General features: G+C 51.2%; 1 protein-coding gene across 1 annotated transcript; it reads right to left on the reverse strand.

The window, feature by feature from the left end:
• Positions 1-4,800: 4,800 nt before the first annotated feature.
• ABCB9 (ATP binding cassette subfamily B member 9) lies at positions 4,801-20,576 on the reverse strand. Its single transcript, XM_075041377.1, has 12 exons — positions 19,881-20,576; positions 18,338-19,039; positions 17,852-17,966; positions 17,209-17,339; positions 15,646-15,851; positions 14,500-14,697; positions 12,731-12,859; positions 11,196-11,384; positions 10,449-10,622; positions 8,887-9,046; positions 7,874-8,010; positions 4,801-6,691 (listed from the first exon to the last, which is right to left on the reverse strand). Exons 2-12 carry the CDS (start codon positions 18,948-18,950, stop codon positions 6,353-6,355), a joined length of 2,391 nt encoding a protein of 796 aa, XP_074897478.1. The 5' UTR covers positions 18,951-19,039; positions 19,881-20,576; the 3' UTR covers positions 4,801-6,352.
• Between the last annotated feature and the right edge of the window lie 1,060 nt (positions 20,577-21,636).

Below are 21,636 nucleotides of genomic sequence, written 5' to 3' on the forward strand. Positions count from 1 at the left end.
AGCTCCCCAATTACTACTGATGTTAGCATAGCTGATAAAGACAATTATGCCTGCAAACAATTCATTGCATTAACATAGCCTAAGTTGTATGCATCCCTAGGCATGCACCACCTTTCTGGCCTGCTTTTGTACCTAAGGGATTGTGGGCGTGGGTGTGCTTGTTCCCATGTGTGTAACACCAGAGAGGGAACCAGAACCAGCACAAGAGCCAAAGGAACAGGGTAGGGAATGGCCACATGGTCATTCTCCTCTGTAGTTGACATTTTTTATCTAACTAGGAAAAAAAAAAAATCAATATAGTGAACTGACTCAATCTCTGATGTAATGCTATTAAAATATAATGATGTTAACAGTCAGGTTCAGGAATTGACCTAATGCTTCCTGGCAGAACTGAATGAAGACATGACAGCTATATGTTCTTTTGTCCTATAACTAAACTCAGCTCCCCATGCCTCTCACTCCCCTAAGAGCCCCCTCCATCGTTACTAGCCACAGGTAATAAAAACCAACAATGTGACACTGCTAGGGGAAGGCTTCCTGGCCTTCTGGCTGCCTAGTGCAGAGACGCTGTACAACCATGTTGCAAACTAGGTGTATTCAGAGGCAGGTAAGAGCGAGACGCTTGTGTGGCAGGAAGCTGAGCTGAGCTTGCTTAGGGTGGGGAGAAGGTGATTAGTGATATGGGTATGCGTCCACTCATCCACCTCGAGGGACCTGCCTGTTGCTGTGGTATGTGCTGAACTCCAGCTTGTGCGGGGTGCTCTGCTTGGAGCACAGATGAGTAAGCAGCTGTATCCCTTGGCAGTGACATGGGTTTGCACGGCCACTACAGCCACTACAGCCCGACCTTGTTATTTAAAACCAGTAGATAGTTGCCATGCCAACATGATATCATATACCGTATGTGCACATGCCCATCAAAAAGACAGAGTTACACCCTTGTGTTAAACTGGATTGTAAATCTGCACATGCAAACATACACACACAAACACAACTAGAGGAATTAGTTGAGGGATTAAAAACAGCCCTTTCTTCCCAAGAACGTCAGTGATTTTAACTTCATAGCATAGGTAAATAATTTGGTTGGGGGGGGAGCATGGTTTAGAAGAGTCTGACTCAGCTTCATGTTGTAAATCTAGTTTTACCGCTGCCTTTCTGTGTGATCCTGAGTGTTCTCAGCTTCCTTCAACCATAGTGCTTTTTGCTTAAACAGAGGAATAATAACAACTGCTCAGTCCCAGGTGAGGGTGGAGAGGAAAAATTCACACTGAATAATGCTTGTAGAGGTGCTTTGGGTGAGTATCTCTAGTGAAGGGCACTACAGTAGGATAATAATTGTATTGTCAATATGCTGTTGGGAAGGATGGTTTACAGTGACCTAAGGAGTTTTTCTGTAACTACCTAATTTTTGTTTATGTTGCATGGGGTTGATGGAAGCTCACTGCTCTAGACATCAAGGAATGGATTATTTGAATTAGTCAACAGTAATCTGTATTAAAGTTAGGAGCTGCATAATGCAGAACAATGCCATCATCACAAAATGCACAGGGAGAACATAACTCATTTGTGCTCAAGTACAACATATATTGAAAATACCACTTCTCCCTACGTAGATATGTTTGGGTTCTGGCATGTTAGAGAAGTGTCTGTATTAAACATCTGGTCTGCTTTTGAGTACTTTGATCAGCATCTGCATGTGATTGAGTTATCAGGTTGGCCAGAAAAGCAGCTGAGGTTAAGAGACAAGAGAGGGGTCAGCTGCTTTTGTATAATTACATATTCTATTCGGACAGGTAGGAAAGTGCCTTTCCACTCAGCAGCCTTCATGAAAGATAAAGGTTTTGTGACAGCACATCACTTGGACAGAATATGAAGCATTGCAGATAAACTAGGATTTTAGACTACAGGGATTATCAAATATTGCAGTGCTGCAAGCTGAGATTTATCAGCTACCTAGCCTCGCTTCCTATTTGCCTTTGCTGAAATCCTTTTGAAGGGTGACAGCATTCATGAACACTAAAACTGTAAGCAGGCAAAGTACAGAGTCAGGATTTCTTATTACAGGAGAAATGGAACAAAAAAATTGGGAAGATTACAGTGGAAACCATGTCATGGTGAATAACGAGTCAGGCTTCAGTCTTGGGGAGAACTGGCATCCAGCCTAGTTTAAATTAGATGTTAGATTTTATTTCTTTTTAAACTTGATCTTGGATTTCCTTCTGTCACCTCATATCCTTTTACGGTCAGTAGCACTGTACCCATGCATATTTATTAGCTTTAGACATATTTTGCAAGTCACCTTCACAACAACTTCTTTTCTTTTCCTGGAAAAACTGGTTGGTTATGTAGAGACTGAATTTGCAAGTCTAATCTTTGGTGTTTATTAACCCTTATTAATCTGGTTGCTCAATGGACAGATAAGTTTTAAGGCTTATTTGCCATTTAATTTCCTTCTATATATTAATCATAGTCCATACTTCTGTTTAGATTTCATAATCCGGATTCCTTCATACATGAAAATGATCTGCATATTCAGCATCCTGGGAGAGAAACAGTGGTCCTGCTGCCTGAGAGAGAGCAAGAATTAATTGTTAGTACTATACTCCTTCCTTTCAGGGAGCCACAGGCATGACAAGAGGAGCAGGTTTATGTACCTGCAAATATTTTCTTTGCCTTAAGCTCACAGTGAAACTAGAGTAGAAAAGGCAGATACTATTTTTCCTCCCCAGACTAAAACACATCTCTGAACCTGAGCTAGAAGCACTATGTCTATTTGCTTGTGGCATTTCCAGACCTGCTGAAGGCCTAGAAAGTGCAGCCACTGAAACAAACACAGTTCCTTATTGAGGCAGAGGTTGGTGCACTGGGAGACAAGTTGTTGGAATAATCACAGCTGTGTTTTTTTCCATGACAGTGTTCTCATTTACTGGGTCAGTCAGCCACATACCTTGTCTGTGCAAAGGTACAGGGTAATTGCATGTCCTTGGGGAATCAGTAGGACTGTAGGATCTAGATGTAGGAACTTCAGCTTGGATAGGGTTCTCCAATGTTTAAATCAAATAAAGCTGTGGTTATACTTATTGCAGGGAATGCTGAGAGCTTATTAATAGTGCAGAAAACAACCTGTCATGGACTATACAGTCAAACTTTGTAATCAGTCGTGCTTTCAAATGCCTAATTGCTTCCAATTCTGCCATGACAGTCTTCAAGCTGTGCTTCCCAAGTCAAGGTTTCAGATAAACCCCTCCGAGTTCCCTGTGAAGACAACTGTTCCCTTTGAGGACAAGAAACTTTTTATCTGCATGGTTGTAACTGAGAAGCTCCGAACAGATTTTGTTCGCGTTCCCATGTAAACGTCAACTCTGGGCAAACCCGCAGCCACAAAATTTTACACTTCAGGGTTTCAGAGGGACCAGTGGCCTTGTTTCCAGAAGAATAGCCTGAAACACAGAGACTGTCCACAGGCAGCAAGGCCCAAGGGACGGGGCAGCTCCAGGAAGCAGCTCATGTTCCAGCACTGGAGCAATTCCCACTGCTGCACCAAATTAAGCTCATCATTGCTGCTGGGATTGGGTTGGCTAACGGGCATCTCTGACGCTGATTTTCACTTCGAAAAGAAGTCATAGTTGGAATGATTTTGAAAAGCTGGATTTTCTGTACAGTCATAGGGTTTGTACTGGGCCAGCAGAAATGTCTGCATTAGATTAGTACTGCTGGATCCCCTGTGGCATGTGGAGCTCCCACCAGGCTTCCAGGCCACAAGAAAGCCCTCATGGCTTTAGCATACAGGTGCATCCACTTGCCACATGCCAACAGCACAGTAAAGGGACTTGTTTGAGCCACAAGATGTAAGGCTCAGTGGAAAAGTAGCCTTGAGTTATCTGGATGCGAAAGAGAGAATTCAGCACCTGTGGCAATGAACAAAGTCGGGCCCTGTTATCAGCTTGGACTGGTGCCACCAGCAGAGACAATCTGCCATTTCCAATGTGCCATTTCAACTGAAGCTGTTTGGGCCTGACCTGGGAGTGCAATGATGGGATTATCATCACAACAGGCTTGGGAAGCAGGGCTCCCTTCCTGACATTCACTGTTGTCTTTGCAATAAAACTAATCTGATTGTATCCTCCAATTCCCTTTTTTGCAGCACTGCCTGGGAGGGACACACATGATACGATCAAATTCTCTTTTCTGGCATCTTGTGTGCTAACAAGCATTGTCCTACCAGCACTTCCCAGGGTGAGCCGGCTTCCCTAGTTCCTAGGTAACCCATTCCCCCCCACCCCCCAGTTTTTTAATTAAGCAGAAATTAATTCCACTTCTGTGAACCGCTGGCCACATTCTGCTCCCAGGTACTGATAAAAATGCAGAATTAATCCCTTGCCTGCCAGCACTGGGTGGAACTCCCAACCTCTTCATACCCACAGTGCAGATATTGATCAAGCAGGAATGCATGGCCTTTTACTGAAGGGGTGAACTGAGGAGTTCAGAGCAACAGAGGTTTCCTAAGTGGAGGGAGACAAGACAAAAAGAGCTCTTGTTCTTCTTGTTCTTCCAAGGCACAGATTTTTATCATATCACAAAAGCAAGCAGCTGAAAAGATTCCAGTCACAGAGCACTGTGCCTTGAGAATGGGTTAGATTACCCACCCTTTCATGCGAGACTGACTACTGACTACCGGATGGGATCCGGAATGAAAACAAGTTCTTAAACAGGTTATACATACTGCTATGGCTCACAGCCATTATCAGATGCTGAAGCCTTTTACAAACCTAATTCTCTGTAGGTTCTTCTTGTCATTCCCTGCAAGGGAGCCAGAACATGTGCAGTGTGCAGCTGTATTCAGCCATCATCTCAGATGAACATGACCTTGAAAACCCTGAATGTGAAAACCAGTCCCACTAGATTGGCTCGATGTTGAGTGGCAGAGGTAGTATTTTATTTTTTGAGCACCCCTCCTCAAGGACACTAAAGAGTTTGTAAAACATCACTAAACAAAAACAAAACATCGCCAACAACAAAAATGCAAACCTGCCAAAAAGTAAAACACAGCAGCATTCAAATATCAGAAAACATGAGAGCTAAAGTGCTTGAGATAATTTCTTAACTGTGCACAGTCTGAAGTCAGTCTTCCCTGTATAAATGCTGTTTTTCAACAGCACCTGCCTGGCTGCATAGGTTTCTTCACCAATCTATGGCAGGATAACACTATTAAGCCAGAGCCATTACCCAAAAGGGCTAGGAGCAACATATTTCTTTCTATCCCTCATACAAAAAGTTAATAAATAATATTCAAAGAAACACATTTTAAAGTTCAGGCAGCTAAAGTCGGACTTCAAGGAAAGTGACTGTACGGATTACCCATGCAGTGAAGTCGCTAGCATGGCCTGAAGCTGAACAAAGCTTTGGTGGGATTTATAAAGTGCTGTCTTTTAGTATTTTATGCCTGTCTTTAGTAGTGTTTTTTTCAAACCAGCACCGGGGTTGTGAGTCAAAAAAATTCCAAAATAACAGACCAATTTTCAGTGGATGCTGGAGCCAGACAGACATTGCACAGTGCACACAAACGTATTAAAAAAAAAAAAAAAAAAGAAACGAAAACCCCCAAACCCCAAAACCTAACCCAATTATGGTAAAACTTTTCATCCTTAAAAACAAACACCCACCAAGCACCAAGAGCAAATCTGAAAGCAACATCTGCCTCCCGGTTCCCTGGCTTGTTCCAGCAAGGATGGTTACTACATGATACAAGCTCAGCAGCAATGGTTGTGAGCCTGAGCCTGCAGGCACTCAGTGCAAAACTCTCCCGGCATTCAGCCCCACGGGAGTGATCCAGTTTTCACTGAAGCCAAAGGGAGCTCCCTACAGACTTCAGCAGACTTTGGATTGGCCCCATAGATTGATAGTGGGAGCAGGACCTTGTTTTACAGTCACCGTTTTTCTATCCAGCCACAAAAGCCACCCCCTGAAATTCCTGAAGGGGTTTTCAATCTTCCCCTCCATGCATGCATTTAACATCCATTACAGTTAATAGCAGTTACACATGCATATCAATGGGAGAAAAGTCCCAGTCGAGAGGAATTACTGGTAGTACGAAAAGAAACCCAGTAGAAACCCTGGGAATTGCTGAAGACCCAACTCCCTCGAATAAATCCATTTCCCTGTTTAACCAGCCGGCATCTGCCCGCTGGACTGTAATGCAGGAAGCTCTATAGTGTGTGTTTGTGTGTGCACGGGTGCGTGACGCGCGCGGGGTGAGCAAACGGGCGGCGTTCTGCAGCGCGCGAGCCCGTCGCCAAGCTGCCTCCTGTCGCGGCGTCCCAGCAAGCGTCTCGAGCGCCGGCCATCGCCGCTCTCACTTGTGAGCCGTGTTGTTGTAATCGTCCTGTGCCACGGCCGGCAGGGAATGGTTTATCCTGAACTCTTCCTCCAACCCGCCAGGCGCCTTCACTGCATCCCCCCGGGCTGCAGGTTGGCGACTGTCCGCGCCGCTCCCCTCCGGCCCCAGGATCTGTCTCTGCACCAGCTTGGAATAAAGGCCTCCTTCTTCCATCAGCTCCTTGTGCGAGCCCTGCTGCACCACGCGGCCCTTGTCCAGCACAATGATGTTGTGTGCCTTCTCGACAGTGCTCAGCCTGTGAGCTATGACGAGCACCGTGTGGTTCCGCAAGTCGCCATAAATCGCCTGCTGAATCTGCGTGGAAGGAAAAGACGTTAGTGTCCGAGCGTCCCTGGCTCCACTTCGGAAGGGAGAACAGCAGCGTTGTGGTTTGTGTTAAGAAACCTCTGGACAGGAGGTTTGCTCTCCTCTGGCTACGCAGAGGCCACAAGACTCCCTGCAGCACTACCAGCACCAGCACGTCCATCCCAGCTCCCGGCTTTCACTGTGCAGCCCAAAAGACTGTCTCAGTCCAGCCAGCCTGCAGGTGCGGTACGCACACAGGTCTGATCCTGCAAGCTGGGTCTTGTTAGAGCTGGGCCCCAAATTTGGAAGCCACATGGTGTTGGCATGGACTGCAGGAAGCCAATACCTGGTAAACGCATCTACTCAGAAAAGTGGGGCTATTTCCTGGGTGTATCAAGGCAGAGCAAGAGAGAGTTATTTTCCAGCCAAGAGACAGACAATAGCACTAAGGTCTAAAGGCAGGCAGATGGCCACCAGACACATTTCACGTTGGCACCCCTGGCTAGCCAAAACCAGCCCCTGGCTGTCATGAGATACCACATACGTGGCTGAGGACCTGCGAGTCAGCGAGCTGTTCCAAGGTCAGATGCTTGCGCTGCCCCACACCGTGGACCAGCAGCACTCATCCTCTGGGACCGGGAGACACATCCTCACGTCTCAACTTTGAACTAGCTTTCCCTCATGTCATTAAACCAGTGAGGCCAAACTGCTACTGGTAGAGCTGTTTGGTTGTCATGTCCCAGCCAGATAAACCAGCTTAGTTCACAGAAAGCTCAGTGCCTTTCTTGCAAACGTGGCTTCTTTGGTGCCTCAGCTGGGATTTTAGCTCAGGCAGTCCTACTCTCCCCCTGCTGCAGTACCATTTTTTAGGGTCTTCCTCCTTATCCTGTCCTAAAAGGCTGCAGAGTTGCTGTATGCCAATTAACACTTTCCATATTTAAAAAAATCGGCAGAGATCCCTATCTCATCAGGTTTGTCAGGCGCTGGCTGCTGTGAGCACAGGATTATTCCCTTCTTGGTGGCTACAGCAGTGTTGGAAGCAAATTCCTACTCAGGAATTAGCGTCTTACCCAAACCTCTGATTGCACCACGTCAAGACTAAGCTTGTCCACAGGCTGGAAATTGAAGCTACAGTCTTTCCTCCAAACCCAGATTGCCTATTTGGCCCAAACACCCGAGTCACCTACTCACCGCATGTTCGCTCTCTGCATCCAGCGCGCTCGTGGCTTCATCCAGGATTAGGATGGGAGGGGTTCGGATCAAGGCCCTGGCAATTGCCACTCTCTGCTTCTGGCCACCTGACAGCTGGGCTCCTTTTTCACCTGCCTCTGTTGGGTCAAGGGAGAGAGGCAGGGGTCAAAATAAAAATCAAGAGCTGCCATCAAGTTCAGCTCCCAGCCACAGCATCAGGATGGTATCATGCTTTGAAGCAAAGAGCAGGTAAACGCTTCTGCTCACTTGGCAGAGCGACTTAAATGAGTAAAACATCCCCAAGGCTGCAGTCCTTCCCCACAGCAGCAAGTTCTCCGCTGTTGTTCCAGGGTTTGAGTGACTGATGCTCACGGAAACAACACAGAGAAGTCCCTGAGCCTGGGAGATCATCCAAACCCCGAGCCCCCCCTGGCTCTGCCCATGCAGCTGCGTCTCTGCCATCTCTCCCTGCAAGTCAGGCTCTGGAGGGCATTCAACCGAGGCAGCAGTGAGGGGAAAACGGGACTTCTCTGCTGGCTCCCATAAGCACGAACCATCGTCAGTCTGACCTCACAAAATCCCACTGTCACTAACACATCAGCTTTTATTACTATGGATTTATCGCAGGTTTATTTTCTTCCTCTGCAGGTGGGGTGGTACACAGCTAACCGCTTGGGTTCTGGCCTTTTCTCCTGATTGCTGCCCTGAAAAATGGTGAGACTGCCAGTGCCACATCTCCATAACACTGCCAGGCACCAGGAGCTGGACCAGTCTGGATGGGACGGGGACACTCACCCCGCTGCCACAGAGCAGCAGCAGAAACAGTCTCCTGGGATGCCCCAAAAGGCCGCCAGGGTGCTGCACCTCTCCATGTAGCTGCCTCTACACCACCACCAAGCTGCCACGAACTCGTGTCCATCACTATCTGCCTGACTTTCCACCCAAGTGGAGAGTCTCTGCCTTCCTTCCCTAGGCGATGCTTTCCAAGTGCATTGAAGGAGGGATTTTGGTACCTGTGTGGTAGCCATCTTGTAACTCCGTGATGAAGGCGTGCGCGTTGGCCTTCTGGGCAGCCTGAACAACCGACTCAAAGGAGGCTGAGGGTAAGCCGTAAGAAATATTATCTGCAATAGAGCGGGCGAACAGCACCGGCTCTTGGCTCACCAGGGAGATCTGCAGAAAGGAAGGGAAGAGCAGGGGGTTGGAAGCAGAAGATGCGCCGGCCAGCGTCTCGGATCATCGGCATTTGTTGCTGCTGGGTAAGGACTCAAGTGGGCAGAGCCCCACCATTAAATCACGATACAGAAGTGCCTCAATGTGAGCTTCCAGTGAGGATGCTAATGATGGGGTGCCCAGGGGCAGCCCCAGCCCAGTTTGCATCATCTGCTGGGAAGCCATTTTGCAGGAAAGAAACCTGATGCAGTGCTGGTACTTTGGCATCTGGGACGGGCTTCCTCCCTGAAGATCCTGCTGTGTCTTTGCTCCAGACCTGTCATTCCTGTCACTGTTTGCTCTTCCCAGAATGGCAAACCAGTTGCTGGGACAAGGCAGGCTGGAGAGACCCTCTCCCAGGCTCTTGCTGATTTTCCGTTCAAGGCCAGTAATCATGCTTGGGCCACGTGAATGAGCCCTTCTGAATCTTTTAATCCAAAATTAGCAAGTTAGGGACATAGCTGCTGCAATTCCTTAATTGCTTAGCAACAGCCTCCCTGTCCTACCTTAGAGCTGTTGCTGCTCACTCTCGCATTCAGCCTGCTTTGTCAAACCCTCAATATTGACATAAATTGAACCCTCCAAATTATTGCTCAGAACTGGGCATGAAGACAGCCATCAAGACACAATCATATTTTAATTGACTTCTCCCCATGCTCCTAACACCACACCAGGCTTTCTAAACTGAAAGACTAGCTTGTCTTTTAATTTTCGCTCCCTACGGGCAGGGAATGTGAATTAGTCACACTGACTTTGGCTTTCCAGCCCGTCTCTGATCAATTGTTTTCACGTTTTCCTGCTGATTGGTGAGGCCATTCGCTCTGGGGGCAAACAAAGAAGGCAGTTACTTGCAGAGGAGATGAAGGGTGATCTGTGCTGACACACAAACGAGAGCTGAGGGGCCCAAACCCCTCTCCTAGGCAAACCACCCAGCCCCTTTTGTGCTCCAGCTGCTGCCAGGATCCAGAGAGGTTTAACTCCCCATTACCTGAGAATTAATTTAAGATCTTAAGGTAGAAAGTGCTGGAGGAATGCAAAACTCTTTTTCTAAACCCAATTTAGATGGTAATTAATCCAATAACCAAAAACACATTTCTACTGCGTTGGCCAAAAAATACAAAACAAAACATGGTTTTTGTTCTGTTTTTGGAAGGCTTCCCCCTCCCCATGAAACCACTCTCCATCCCTTTCCCTTCCACCCCCACAAATTATCTGAATTCATTTCCTGGACCACCTCCAGCCTCCAGCTTTCTGGACATTGCAGAAGTTGCCAGAGCAAATCCAAAGCAACATGCAACACTACCATCCATCCCCTCTGATCACGGCAGGCAATAGCTAGAATACACGTATCAGTCGCTCGTACCACTGAGTGCAGGTACTTGTGATCGTACATATTAATGGGACGCCCGTCCAGCAGCACCTGCCCGTCTTCCAGAGGGTAGAAATTCTCCAGGATGTTGACACAGGAGCTCTTCCCACTCCCCGAAGGACCCACTAGTGCTGTCACTTTGCCGGGGTGCAGGGTGAAGGACACATTCTGCAACATGGATGGTAGAGCATGCTCAGGTCCTGGCTCTTCCCAGTGTCCTGGGGCAGCAGCTTTGGCACTATTCAAGAAAGGTAGCCAAAAATCCAGCCACGGTGACCCTCCACCTTGGTGATGTGCCACATCAGCCATCTCTCCTGGCTCTGAGGAAACAAGAAGCCTCCAAAATGGCTTCAAATTTGCCCACTGATGTAGCAGGACCTCTAAAAACCGCAAAGCAAACTAACTTCTTTGCTGCCTCCCCCTGCCTCATGACCCCAGCCCCTCTCCCATGGAAACAGTCCGAGGCAGCTTGGCACACAGCCCTGTACCATGCTGATGTGTTTAATGCCTGAGTGGAAAACAAGGGTTTTATTAATAAATCTCATTCCTTGTAAGGAAGGCCAGCCCTAAACACCCGCTGTTCCTTTTAATCTGTTTTCCAGCATGCCGTTGAGCCTGCCTTCACGCATCTCCAAAAGGGCAGCTGACATTTCCCGCAGGCCAGGGTTCGGTTATCGCCGCAATGGAGAAGCAGCGCGTGATGCCTCGTGGTGGGGAGGGCTCTGCGCCCGTGAGGCTCACCTGGAGGACCTGTGTTGCAGAGCGAGTGCGGTAGGAAAACGTCACGTTTCTGAACTCCACCTTCCCATCCACGTGGTCTGGGGCCAGGGACCCATCATTCACCATCGTTGGCTTGCGGTCGATGAACTCGAACACCTTCTCGGCAGCTCCCACTCCCTGCATCAGGCCGCTGTAGACAGAGCCAATGGACTGGAAGGGAAGAGGCAATGGTGAGACCTTCCCATGCAATGGAAAAGTCAATCAGTGCCACTCCTAAGGAGAACGGTTGAAGCATTCCCAAGTCTTCTATCATCTGACATTAACTACAGTCATCACACACAGGAAAAGAAAGCTCTTCCCCCTCTGCAGGGTATGGAGGAGATATATGGATGTATCCAGGGAAAGGGAATCTAAGGGGGTTTTGTGCATGGGTAGACTCAGAGGGAAACAGAAGAGATAAACACATGGATTGGGAATAGAAGACATGTGCCAGGAGATACTTCCAAATTTCCAACAAAATCTTCTATTTGTCTCTCTTTGCTCAAGACCAGCAGCTCCCCAACCCTACAGAGCCCACGTACAGCAGCATGCTGCACCAGCCCCCAAGGGTGGCTGGTTCGCTCCCTCGCACACATGTCTCAAACGCAGAGCAGCTCCAGGCTGGACCCTTCTACACAACCATCTGGCAGCTGATAAGGCTGTTCCCTGCTGGGATATGGTCCTAGTGGATTTACCATTGCACTTTCCCAACTACAACCGCTGCAAGCTGATACCAGCTTCCCTGGAATAAACCCCCATCACGTCAGCTCTTTTCAATATTAAGCCCAGACTGCCCCTCCGATCAGGAGAGATAAAAACAACCCCAACCCAAACCAAACCAAACACACACCAAAACCACAGCCTGGAAACACCACCAGAGCCTGCAGTCATCTGAACAGATGGTGAGAGCCAGGCAAGCTGCCTCCAGCTCTGCTCTGCCGCTGCACAATGGCTGAAGCACCGCTGAAACTATGCTTGGCTGCGAGGAAACCTTGACTTGATCATTTCTGCCTCGATTAGCCAAGCTTACGCCTTTGCAAGGGAAAGGCAGCCCTGGGTGGGCTCTACCATCCCACCCACAATCCCATCTTGCTAACACACTGCCAACGCAGCAGCTTGCAGCCTATTCCAGGAAAAAAAAAGTAATATAATTAAGTTTTTAATGAAGCCTGAAATTTAACAGGCAGCTTCATAATCCCTGCATCCTTCACACCAGGAAACGTGCTTGGAAGGCAGCCAGGACTTTGCCCTTCAGTGGGGCTAGCCTGAACCTTTTGGTCCCGATTACCTTTTTGGGGGATGAGCTGCTTTGGGCACGTTCAGGTTGCGAGGCCACAGCGGGAGGGAAGTGGGGATCAGAGGGGAAAATCAGCCCACCAGTGGGCAAAGCCACAGTGCCAAGGAAGTGCATCACAGGAAGGTCAACACTGGATCTAGCCCTGTGACTGCCCTGGGACCTTCTGGAAGATAAACATCATCTTGATATGGGGTAGCCCAGAGGGATAAAACAGACTCACCTCCATGCAGTCTCCTAAGACGAACTCGTAAATGATGAAGGATATCAGGTTTCCGCTTGTCATTTGCCCTGAGATCACAAGGTGCCCACCGTAGTAAAGGATGCTGACCTGGACCACCAGGAGGGTCAGCTGAAAGCAAGAAAACACCCCAAAATCAGCAAGGACAACTGGTATTTTGGTGCATTTGTAATTACTCACACAACAGCCCACAATTCATGTGCTGACATTTATTCTTTGAGCTCCGAACTGAGCATCCCTGACAGCGCACAGCTGACAGCCCTGGCAGTGAGCATGTATATAAGAAGGGAAAAGAAATTCAAGTACATGGGCTGATTTAAGGACCTGGGCTGGCATCTTTCAACAAAACAGAAGTCCAGAGGTGCAACAGCCGAGGAGGGAGAATTCAACTGAAATTACAGAGCATCTCATGAACTTCTGTCTTGGACTAATGTCCTCAAGCATAATAATCTATGCTCAAATTATCCAACACATGCAGTCACCTCACCACTAAAATAAACTTTCTGTTATATGAGTGTGACACAGTTTAATTTAGAACACAAAATCAAGCCAAGAGTTAATGCAAAAAATCCTCCTTGCATGTACAAGTCCCTGAAGCATAACCTCAACTCTTGCCTGAAATCAGTGTGGGGGGTACCACCTACTCCAGAAAGGAGACAGATCAGCTCTGGTATGACAAATACCAGCCCCTGCCTTTATTCAGCCAGTTTTGTTCCATGCTGCCCAGGCACTCAGAAAAGCAGCAATACCCTGGTGCTCTGTGCGACGTTTGTGGAACAGGCTGTAAATTCACACAGACAAAAATACTGGGGAAAAAAAATCCTCCTCTATTGCTCTGCTATGATCTGACCTTAAGATCCTGTGTTCCCTCCGAGAAAGACTCTACCAGGGCTGTGCTAAATCCATCGGCTTCTTTCTACATGAGCCCTGCAGGAGCACTTTTTGAGGGTTTTTGCCTTCTTTGGCTCGGCGGGATCTGTGCTGACCCAGTTCACGCTCTGGCTTCACCTGGGAGCCCAGGAACAATGCTAAAAATGTTCCGATTTTGCTTCCAGACTTGGGAAGCCATAAAGTCTCCCATGGCTGCATGAGGGCACCATAACTCGCAAACCCTTCACCAGAGGCTATGTAGATCCTCGAATGTGCAGAGAAAAGGGCAGCCTCACGTGAGGGTTTTGCACAGCCTTAGTTATCAGCTGATGCAGGAGAAGTCCCAAACCATCTAGTCTTAAATTATGAAATAGGATTTTGTAAAAAAAAAACCAAAAAACAAAACCTGCAAAATACCCCAAACCCAAACCCCAGCATCCTCCCCCTGCCACCACCCACACGCAGAAAATCTCCATTTCTGAGCAGAAGCTCAACCAACGCCACGGCTGTTTCCCAGCCGGAGCCCCGGAGATGAGCTGGCACAGGCACGCAATGCAGCAACACAGAAGCACGGGGTTTTCCACGACCTTGAGTGGTTATCAATTATATTCTTATTTGCAAGAGAAAACAGACTGTTCGGTGGCACGATGCAGCGCTGCCCTAAGGGGGAATGGAATATATTTTCTGATGAGTGGAAAAAAGTAATAATCAAGAGACAGAGGATTACTGGCAGCGGACATCAAGGCTGGGCTCACCCGGCAAAGCTCCCTGGAAGCGGAGAAGCAGCACATGCATCGTGCCACGAGCATTTTGGGATCCGAAGCAATGTCCCCTGCCTGTCCCTAGCCCTGTGTAGGGAAACCCCGGTGCCGGCCACCTACCCCGCTTGACCAGATGTAGTAGGTGTAAGCCATGGCCTCCCGCTTGTTGAGTTTGTACACCTGCTGCAGCTTCTGCCAGTATACGTTTGCCTCTACCTCCTCGTTGGCAAAACTGCGGACAGTCTTCATGGCGGAGATGGTCTCCTCGGCAGTGTTGTTGGCCTTGGCCAGGGCATTCTGCACATCCTTGGAAAGCTTCTGCAGGGAGCGGGGGGAGGCAGAGGGGGTTCAGCAGGCACCAGGCTGCCCGTGGCACATCTCCCCACACGCCCCGGGCTCTGCTGGGCTCGGGAAAAGAAGGCACGGTGACATTTTCCAACACCATGGGCAACAAGGCTGAGCACTGGGATATATCCCACACCTTAGGACAGCCTGGGACGCTGTGCCAGGATGAGAACAGATTCATTGTGCTGTCCCCAAGGAGGGACCTGGGCTGCAGGAGGTGAAGTGCCATGTCCGGGGCCACTTGGGAAGCCTGCGGCAGAGCTGCTGCTCCCAGTGCCCTGATGGGACAGGGTCAGCCTGGCCCAAGGAGCCCTTCCAGGAGTTTCCAAGTCAGGGACAGGTCTGGAGACCAAGGGCAGCTCCACTCCTCCCACGAGTGCCTGACCTGCAGGAGGAGGTGCGGCTGGGCAAGGCAGCACCTGAGGACCCTGTTTTGGCAGGACCTGTGCACGCCGTGTCCCTGGCGCAGTGGAAAGCACCAATAACTGACGCAGGGAGCACCACTGCAGGACTCACGTGGTTCATGTGATGTGGCATTAGGGACAGCCCTTGAACCACATTAGCCCTGGGCAGGGAGAGGGAGCTCGGCACTGGGTTTAACTCCCACTGAGTCACGACAAAGGGAGAGGAGAGATTGCACGAGGACAGGCAGGTGCATACAGGACATCCCACATCCGAGCCACCTCTTTGGTCAGACTCCAGATGCTTCCACTCCTTAGCATGAAGCAAGGTAAGAGCCAAGGCTACGTTTGCCTGCCCATACAGGTTTAATGCCGCCTTCCTGTCCCCACTGCCAGCGGCAAAGCACTTGAGCATCAGTCCCACCAGCTCCAAGGCCACCCACAATCTCCATGACGGCTTCACGAGGGGAACAGCCCAGTGCTGTGGCACACCACGGCCATGCCAGCTGCTCCTGCCTACCTTGTAGTACTTCCCATAGACATCAGACACCAGCATGATGATGGGGAAGCCCATGAAGGTGACGAGCGAGAGCTTCCAGGAGAGGCTGAACATGAAGAAGATCACCCCCGTGGCCTTCACCACGTTGCGCAGGAAGATATTGATGTTCTGGGAGACCAGGTCGCTCACGATGGTTGTGTCCGACGTCAGGCGGGAGATGACATCCCCTGCAGCAGCGACGGAGTGGGGAAGGGGAGAGTGGGGACATGTCACCACAGCAGGTCACTGCCTAGCTGCGTCCCATGTCCCGTGCTTGGGGCGAGATGGATCTCCCCATTCAACCCAGCCCCTCACTGGGGGTCTGAAAGGTGGCATGGAAGGGGAGTGACTCTCCACCGCTGTGGATGCAAAGCAAAACAGAGGAGCTTGAATGGCTGCATGCACGAGGGACATGAAATGCATCCGAAGGCACGAGCTACATCCCTGGGTCACCAAGGATGGCTGCAGGACAGCAAAGGGGACTGTGGCAGCACTCTACACTGGAGGGCACCCCATGGGCACACAAATGGGCAGCAGGTGCTTGGGTGGAGTGTCTGCTGGGCTGCTGAATGCACCTCCAGAGCTGTCAACCCAACCCCAAGTTCATTTCTAAATGACATCAGGAGCCCTCCAGGAGCTCACCAGGGACTGCTGGCACCTTTCTTCGCTGTCCTGGCAGGACCAGCCAGGGCCAGGCACAGTATGCCCTGCGGAGGAGCATGACGTGGCTTTGGAGAGGGCTGTTTGGGTTTAGCCACGTGCCCCGCAGGCTGGAGCCAACCCAAGTGGCCACGAGGACATGAGTCCAGCTACTAAGCGGTGAAGCTCCTGCTGTGCCCTTTGGTGGAGCTGAACATTACAGCCAGCAATCATCACCCTGGGTTCCTAATACTTGTCCTGTGTTTGCGTACGGCTGAATTCTCATGCTTTTGTGTAAGTCCAGGGTTACCCATATCCCACTTACAATAACATCTCTGGTGTCCTCAGCTACCAGGGCACTGTGCAGTGATTGCTAAATATGGCAACAGCCTCAAAACTAAAAATACTGCCGAGACGAAATTAAATGTGCGACAAGTTACAGTGGGCTGGGACCACACCAGAGCAGCATGGACCGGGACAGGACTGATTTGCAAGCAGAGAAAGCAACAAGCACACCCAGCAAGCTTCACACGTCTGAGGTTTCTCATGCCCGGAGCAGAGCTGGAGAGCGGCTGACCAGCAGGCACTGATGGGAGGTACCAGAGGAGGAAAGTACGTGTTTTGGGGATGACTGGTGATGAGCACGTCAGCACTGGGACTGCTGAGTATCAGGCTGATCGGTGGCAATGGGATATCCCCAGGGTGCTGGGCAATCCTGTCCCAACCCCATGGTGGGAGGCAACCAAAAGGGAAGAGCTTTCTGCCACTATTTCTAAACATGAGCACTTGTGTGCTGTCTCTGGCTGCCCCCAGTCTGCCGCGTGCTGGTAGGGCAAGCCAAGGGGAAAAAAACCACCAGGATGGGATAGAGGTGTTAGAGCAAATCCGGGAGAAAGAGGAACCAACCTGTGCGATTCTCATCAAAGAAACTCATCTCCTGAGACACCAGCGACCTGAAGAGGCAGTTGCGAAGGCGAATGTTCAGTCTTGCAAATATGAGCGTAAAAACGCCGCCCCGGATACCTGCGGCAAATGAGCTAATTGCAGATAAGAAACGTTATAGACCAATGGACATGAAACCCGCTCCTCAGCAACACAAACACCCCGACGCCTGGGCCAAGGGCTTGGGCAATGCTGTGCTGGTACCACTTTCCACCCCGGGAAGTGATGGCTAAACCAGCCCACACCTCTTCTGCGTGCTACCAGCACAAGGATGGCTGGTCCTAACCCCAGTAGTGACAAGCTTTGGGAGGAGATGCAGTGCTGCCGGGACAGCGTTCCCCAGGGATCCCGTTCCCTGTATCTGCTCCTGCTCCTGCTCCCCTCCCCACCAGACAGACGTGGAGGGCTACGCAACGGCCTCGTGACTGCCACCACGGCCTCTCTGCACCATGACGGCGCAGAGAAATCAAAGTGCATTCCTGGGGTCTGGCAGGGACCTGGCGGAGCAGCTGCAGGTGAGACAGCCCATGCCCACCGCTACCGCGAGCTCCTGCAGGAAAACCCCAAACTCCTCCTTGTCAGGGCCAAAACCAGCCCCTGCGATTACCTTCCTATGGCGAGCAGTGACATGACCAGCACTGCTGTGGAGAAGCGGTCCATGCTCTTCTGTACCACGATGCCGTCGATGGCCAGCCCCGTGTAGTAGGGCAGGAAGGTTTCTCCTGCCGGACAAGCACAGGACATGGGGTTTCAGCCCCACCGTGCAGGATCAGCATAGGACCTGTATTTCCAACTGCGACGGCCCACGGACAACCCCATCCCCACTACGGAGATACTCGGCCATTGTACGAGATGTCCCAGGAGGTGCAGCCCCTAGTGGCACATAGGGATGTTTCATTTCCCAGTGTATTTTATCCCCTATTGCGTTTTTTTTTGCCCCATTGCATTTTTTTACCCAGCCCATGCAGGACGTGCCACACAGCACCCCCAAAACAGCAACCCTGGGGTGCTACCAAGCCCCCCCCATGGCTCCTTCCCTCCCGGTGAGGATGGGAGCACATTGCGGCCCCCCCTCCCCAGTCCCTTCGCTCACCCAGCGCAGCCACGAGGAGGAAGAAGGAGGCGATGCCCAGGAAGAAGGCATCCGGCTTGGTGTAGGACAGCAGTTTATGGATGGTGGGACCTGCTGCCTCCTCCCGCTTGTCCCGTGGGGTGCCCCCGTCGCAGCTCTCCTCCACCTCGGCACGGGACTCAGAGCTGGGCCCCAGCGCCTCACGGGAGGAGGTGACACAGGCCAGCAGCTGCCACAGCCCGAAGGTGGCCACCAGCGCCACGTAGGTCCAGGCAAAGAGCCCCCAGAACCAGGGGTCCCTGATGGTCCTCCGCACCTCCGAGTAGAGCAGCAGCTTCACCATCATGTAGATGCCCATGAGGAGGCAGACGACGGCGATGAAGGTCCGCGATGCCCTGAGGCGCCGGGGGCCATAGGCGGTGTTGGTGGCCACCCTGATGGCGGCCCCCAGCAGCACACAGCTGCGGTACAGGCAGCCCCCCCAGATGTCCAGCAGTGAGTTGAAGATGTTGAAGTGCTTCAGGTCCTGCAGGACATCCCGGCCACCCCGGCCGTGGGCGTAGAGCAGCGTGGTGACCACCACATCGACCCCGCTGAATGCCAGCGTGCTGGCCACCGCCTTCCAGGCACGCATCCTCACTGCTGGGCTGGGGCCGGGGGGGGGTCACCGAGGTGGTGGTGGGCAGCCCTAGCACGGGGAGGACGTGGTCATGTTGGCCTCTGCTGCGGGGCGAGAAGAGGGGGATGGGGTTGTTATGCACCCCAGGGAGGTGGCGGGGAAGGGGAAGCAGGATGGGGGGGACCAACTGTGTCAGCTCCCCACCAGCCTGTCCTGACCCCAGACACCACTATCTACTCTTTCCTCCCCTCCCCTGCTGCATACGCTCCAAGATATTTCATAAAATGAGAAGCACAAATGAAGACAAGCTTCCCTCTCAGAAGTCTCCACCCATCCGGAATCCCAAAGCAGAAATCTGCACATCTTGGTGGGAATCTTCGTCCCCGCTTGCTGTGGCTGCTGCGAGGCCAGCTGGGAGGTCCCCAGCAGCTGGGTAATGCTGGGACATCTGTGCAGCTCACGTGTCCTGCGCTACGGAGCTGTGTTGGTGTTAAACTTGGACATTCGGGATCTGAGAGTCCCTTCCCACCTTTCCAGCACAAAACGGAAACCGAGCACTCAAACAAAACCGTATGAAAGCAGAAGGGAGAGGAGCTCAGCTTTGTAACAGACCCCCCTCATCAAAAAAAGAGTAAATCATAGGTACAGCAGCCTGTCACACCTTGCTGTCCCCAGCCCTCTTAAATATTAATTTGGGGTAACCCACTAAACCTGCTGCACTGTCAGTGTGCAATTCAGCGACACAACAAAAAAAACCGAGAGGAAGTTAAAAAGGGGTTGGAAATCCACAGCTGAGTCCCGTGGGAGAGGGAGGCTCCAGGACGGGATGCCACCTTTACTGTTGCCCATGGGTCTGACTGGCGGCAGCGATGGTGGAGCTGGATCTGAATCGACACAGAAAAGGGCAAAAACCTTGACTTCTTTTAAACCAAGTGAGCTGCTCACCTGCTCCTGTGCCATGCCCAGAGGTGCCACGCGTCGGCACGAGGGAGGTGCCCAATCCTCAGATTCATGCTGGCCAAGCAGCTCATGACGGCGCACGGTGCAGAAGGCATGGCACAAAGGATGCCGTGTGCTGGCCACGCTCCGGCCTGCGTGACCGCAGCCGCCTCCGCAGCCGCCCGAAAGCAAACCACGGGGGAAAGGGCAGCCCTCGGCACCGGCCAAGCAGCATCTTTGGCCGAGAGAGGCTCGGTGGTTGGGCAGGCGGGATAAAAAGAGCTAAAAAGTGGAGGAAAACGGGGCAGAGGCTGCAATCTGGAGAAGAAAAGGGGTTTATGGGGTGGGTGGGGAAGGAGGGATGGAGGCGAACCAGAGCAGCGGTGTCAGGGAGGAGCTGGACATGCTTCCCAGGGTGCTCGCTGCTGCCATCCGCTGCAAAGCTGCGCGGATCCGGCCCGGTGGAGAAGAAGGAGGAGGGAGAGGAGGAAGAAGAGAAGGAGGAGGAGGAGGGAGAAGAGGAAGAGAAGGAGGGAGAGGAGGAAGAGAAGGAGGAGGAGGAGGGAGAGGAGGCCGCCACCACCGCTCCCTGCCACCCGCAAAGGTGTCCCCAGCTACAAAGCTGAAGGTCCCCAGCCTCGCCCCTGCTTCCCCCCCCGTACGAGATGCTCCTCCCGGGGAAGACACCCGAGAAGGGCCGTGCCCGCCATAGCAAGGGACAGACAGACAGACGGACGGACGGACGGACACATACACACACACACGGTTTCTCCCTTTGCAGCGCAGGGACAACGCAGCCCCGACCCGCCCGGACGGCATCTTACCGGCGGCGACAGCAGCAACGGGGATCAGCCCGGCCCGGCGGCGCGTCCCGGGAACAAGGTCGGCAGGGGGCGTGGCTTCCGTGCTAACCACGCCCCAGCTTCGCCACGCCCCCTCGCTGCGGCGCGGTCCCGGCCCCGCCCGCGGTTTCACGGGGCAGGGCGGGAGCGGGGGACCGGGACCGGGCACCCCCCTCCTCGGCGGGTACCCGGCCCCCCGCTACCGCCCTGCCCTGACCCAGCAAAGGCAGCCCCAGGGTTCTTGCCAGCTTAGAAAGTTGGTTTTTTTTTTTCCTTCCAAAAAATAAATTGTTTGGGTTTTTTTTATTTTTAATTTTTATATTATTTTATTGGTTTTATTTAATTTCTGCAGCAGAGGGGGAAAATACAACACACGAGTTGGCTTTAAAAACAACCAGGACAAGGGCTCAACATCGTTTTTTTAAATTAACCCCTAAACAGGGTCTCAACAGGGGTTTAAATTAACCCCTAACAGAGAGGGATCCAGTTTCAAGAAATCCAGCTTATAAATTATTTTTCCCCTTCAAGTCCCCACGCCAGCTCTGCAGGGATATTAGTGCTCAGGCTCCTCCCTGGGCAGCATCTGTGCATCCAGCTGGGCTATATAGGTGAGAGAGGGGCTAGTCAGTATCATTATCCCAAAGTTTCCCTGCATTTTTGGAGCACTGGGCTTAAAAACACCCCTATAAGCCTCGCCAGCATAGGAACAGACTACAGGCTTCCTGCAGTTCACTCCATTTCTGGAGAGAACAGAATGGTGACATTACAAAGAAAAAATTCATTTTTCTCTGCTCGGATAACCAAAAATAAAAATATCACATTCTATTGTAGATTTTATTTCTGCTAATTAGTGCTTAAAACTAAAAAAAAAAAAAAAAAGTTCACTTCAAGCCATTCCCACATCCACCAGGAATGCAGTC

This window comes from Buteo buteo, chromosome 11, assembly GCF_964188355.1.
Source record: "Buteo buteo chromosome 11, bButBut1.hap1.1, whole genome shotgun sequence".
NCBI classification, from domain to species: domain Eukaryota; kingdom Metazoa; phylum Chordata; class Aves; order Accipitriformes; family Accipitridae; genus Buteo; species Buteo buteo.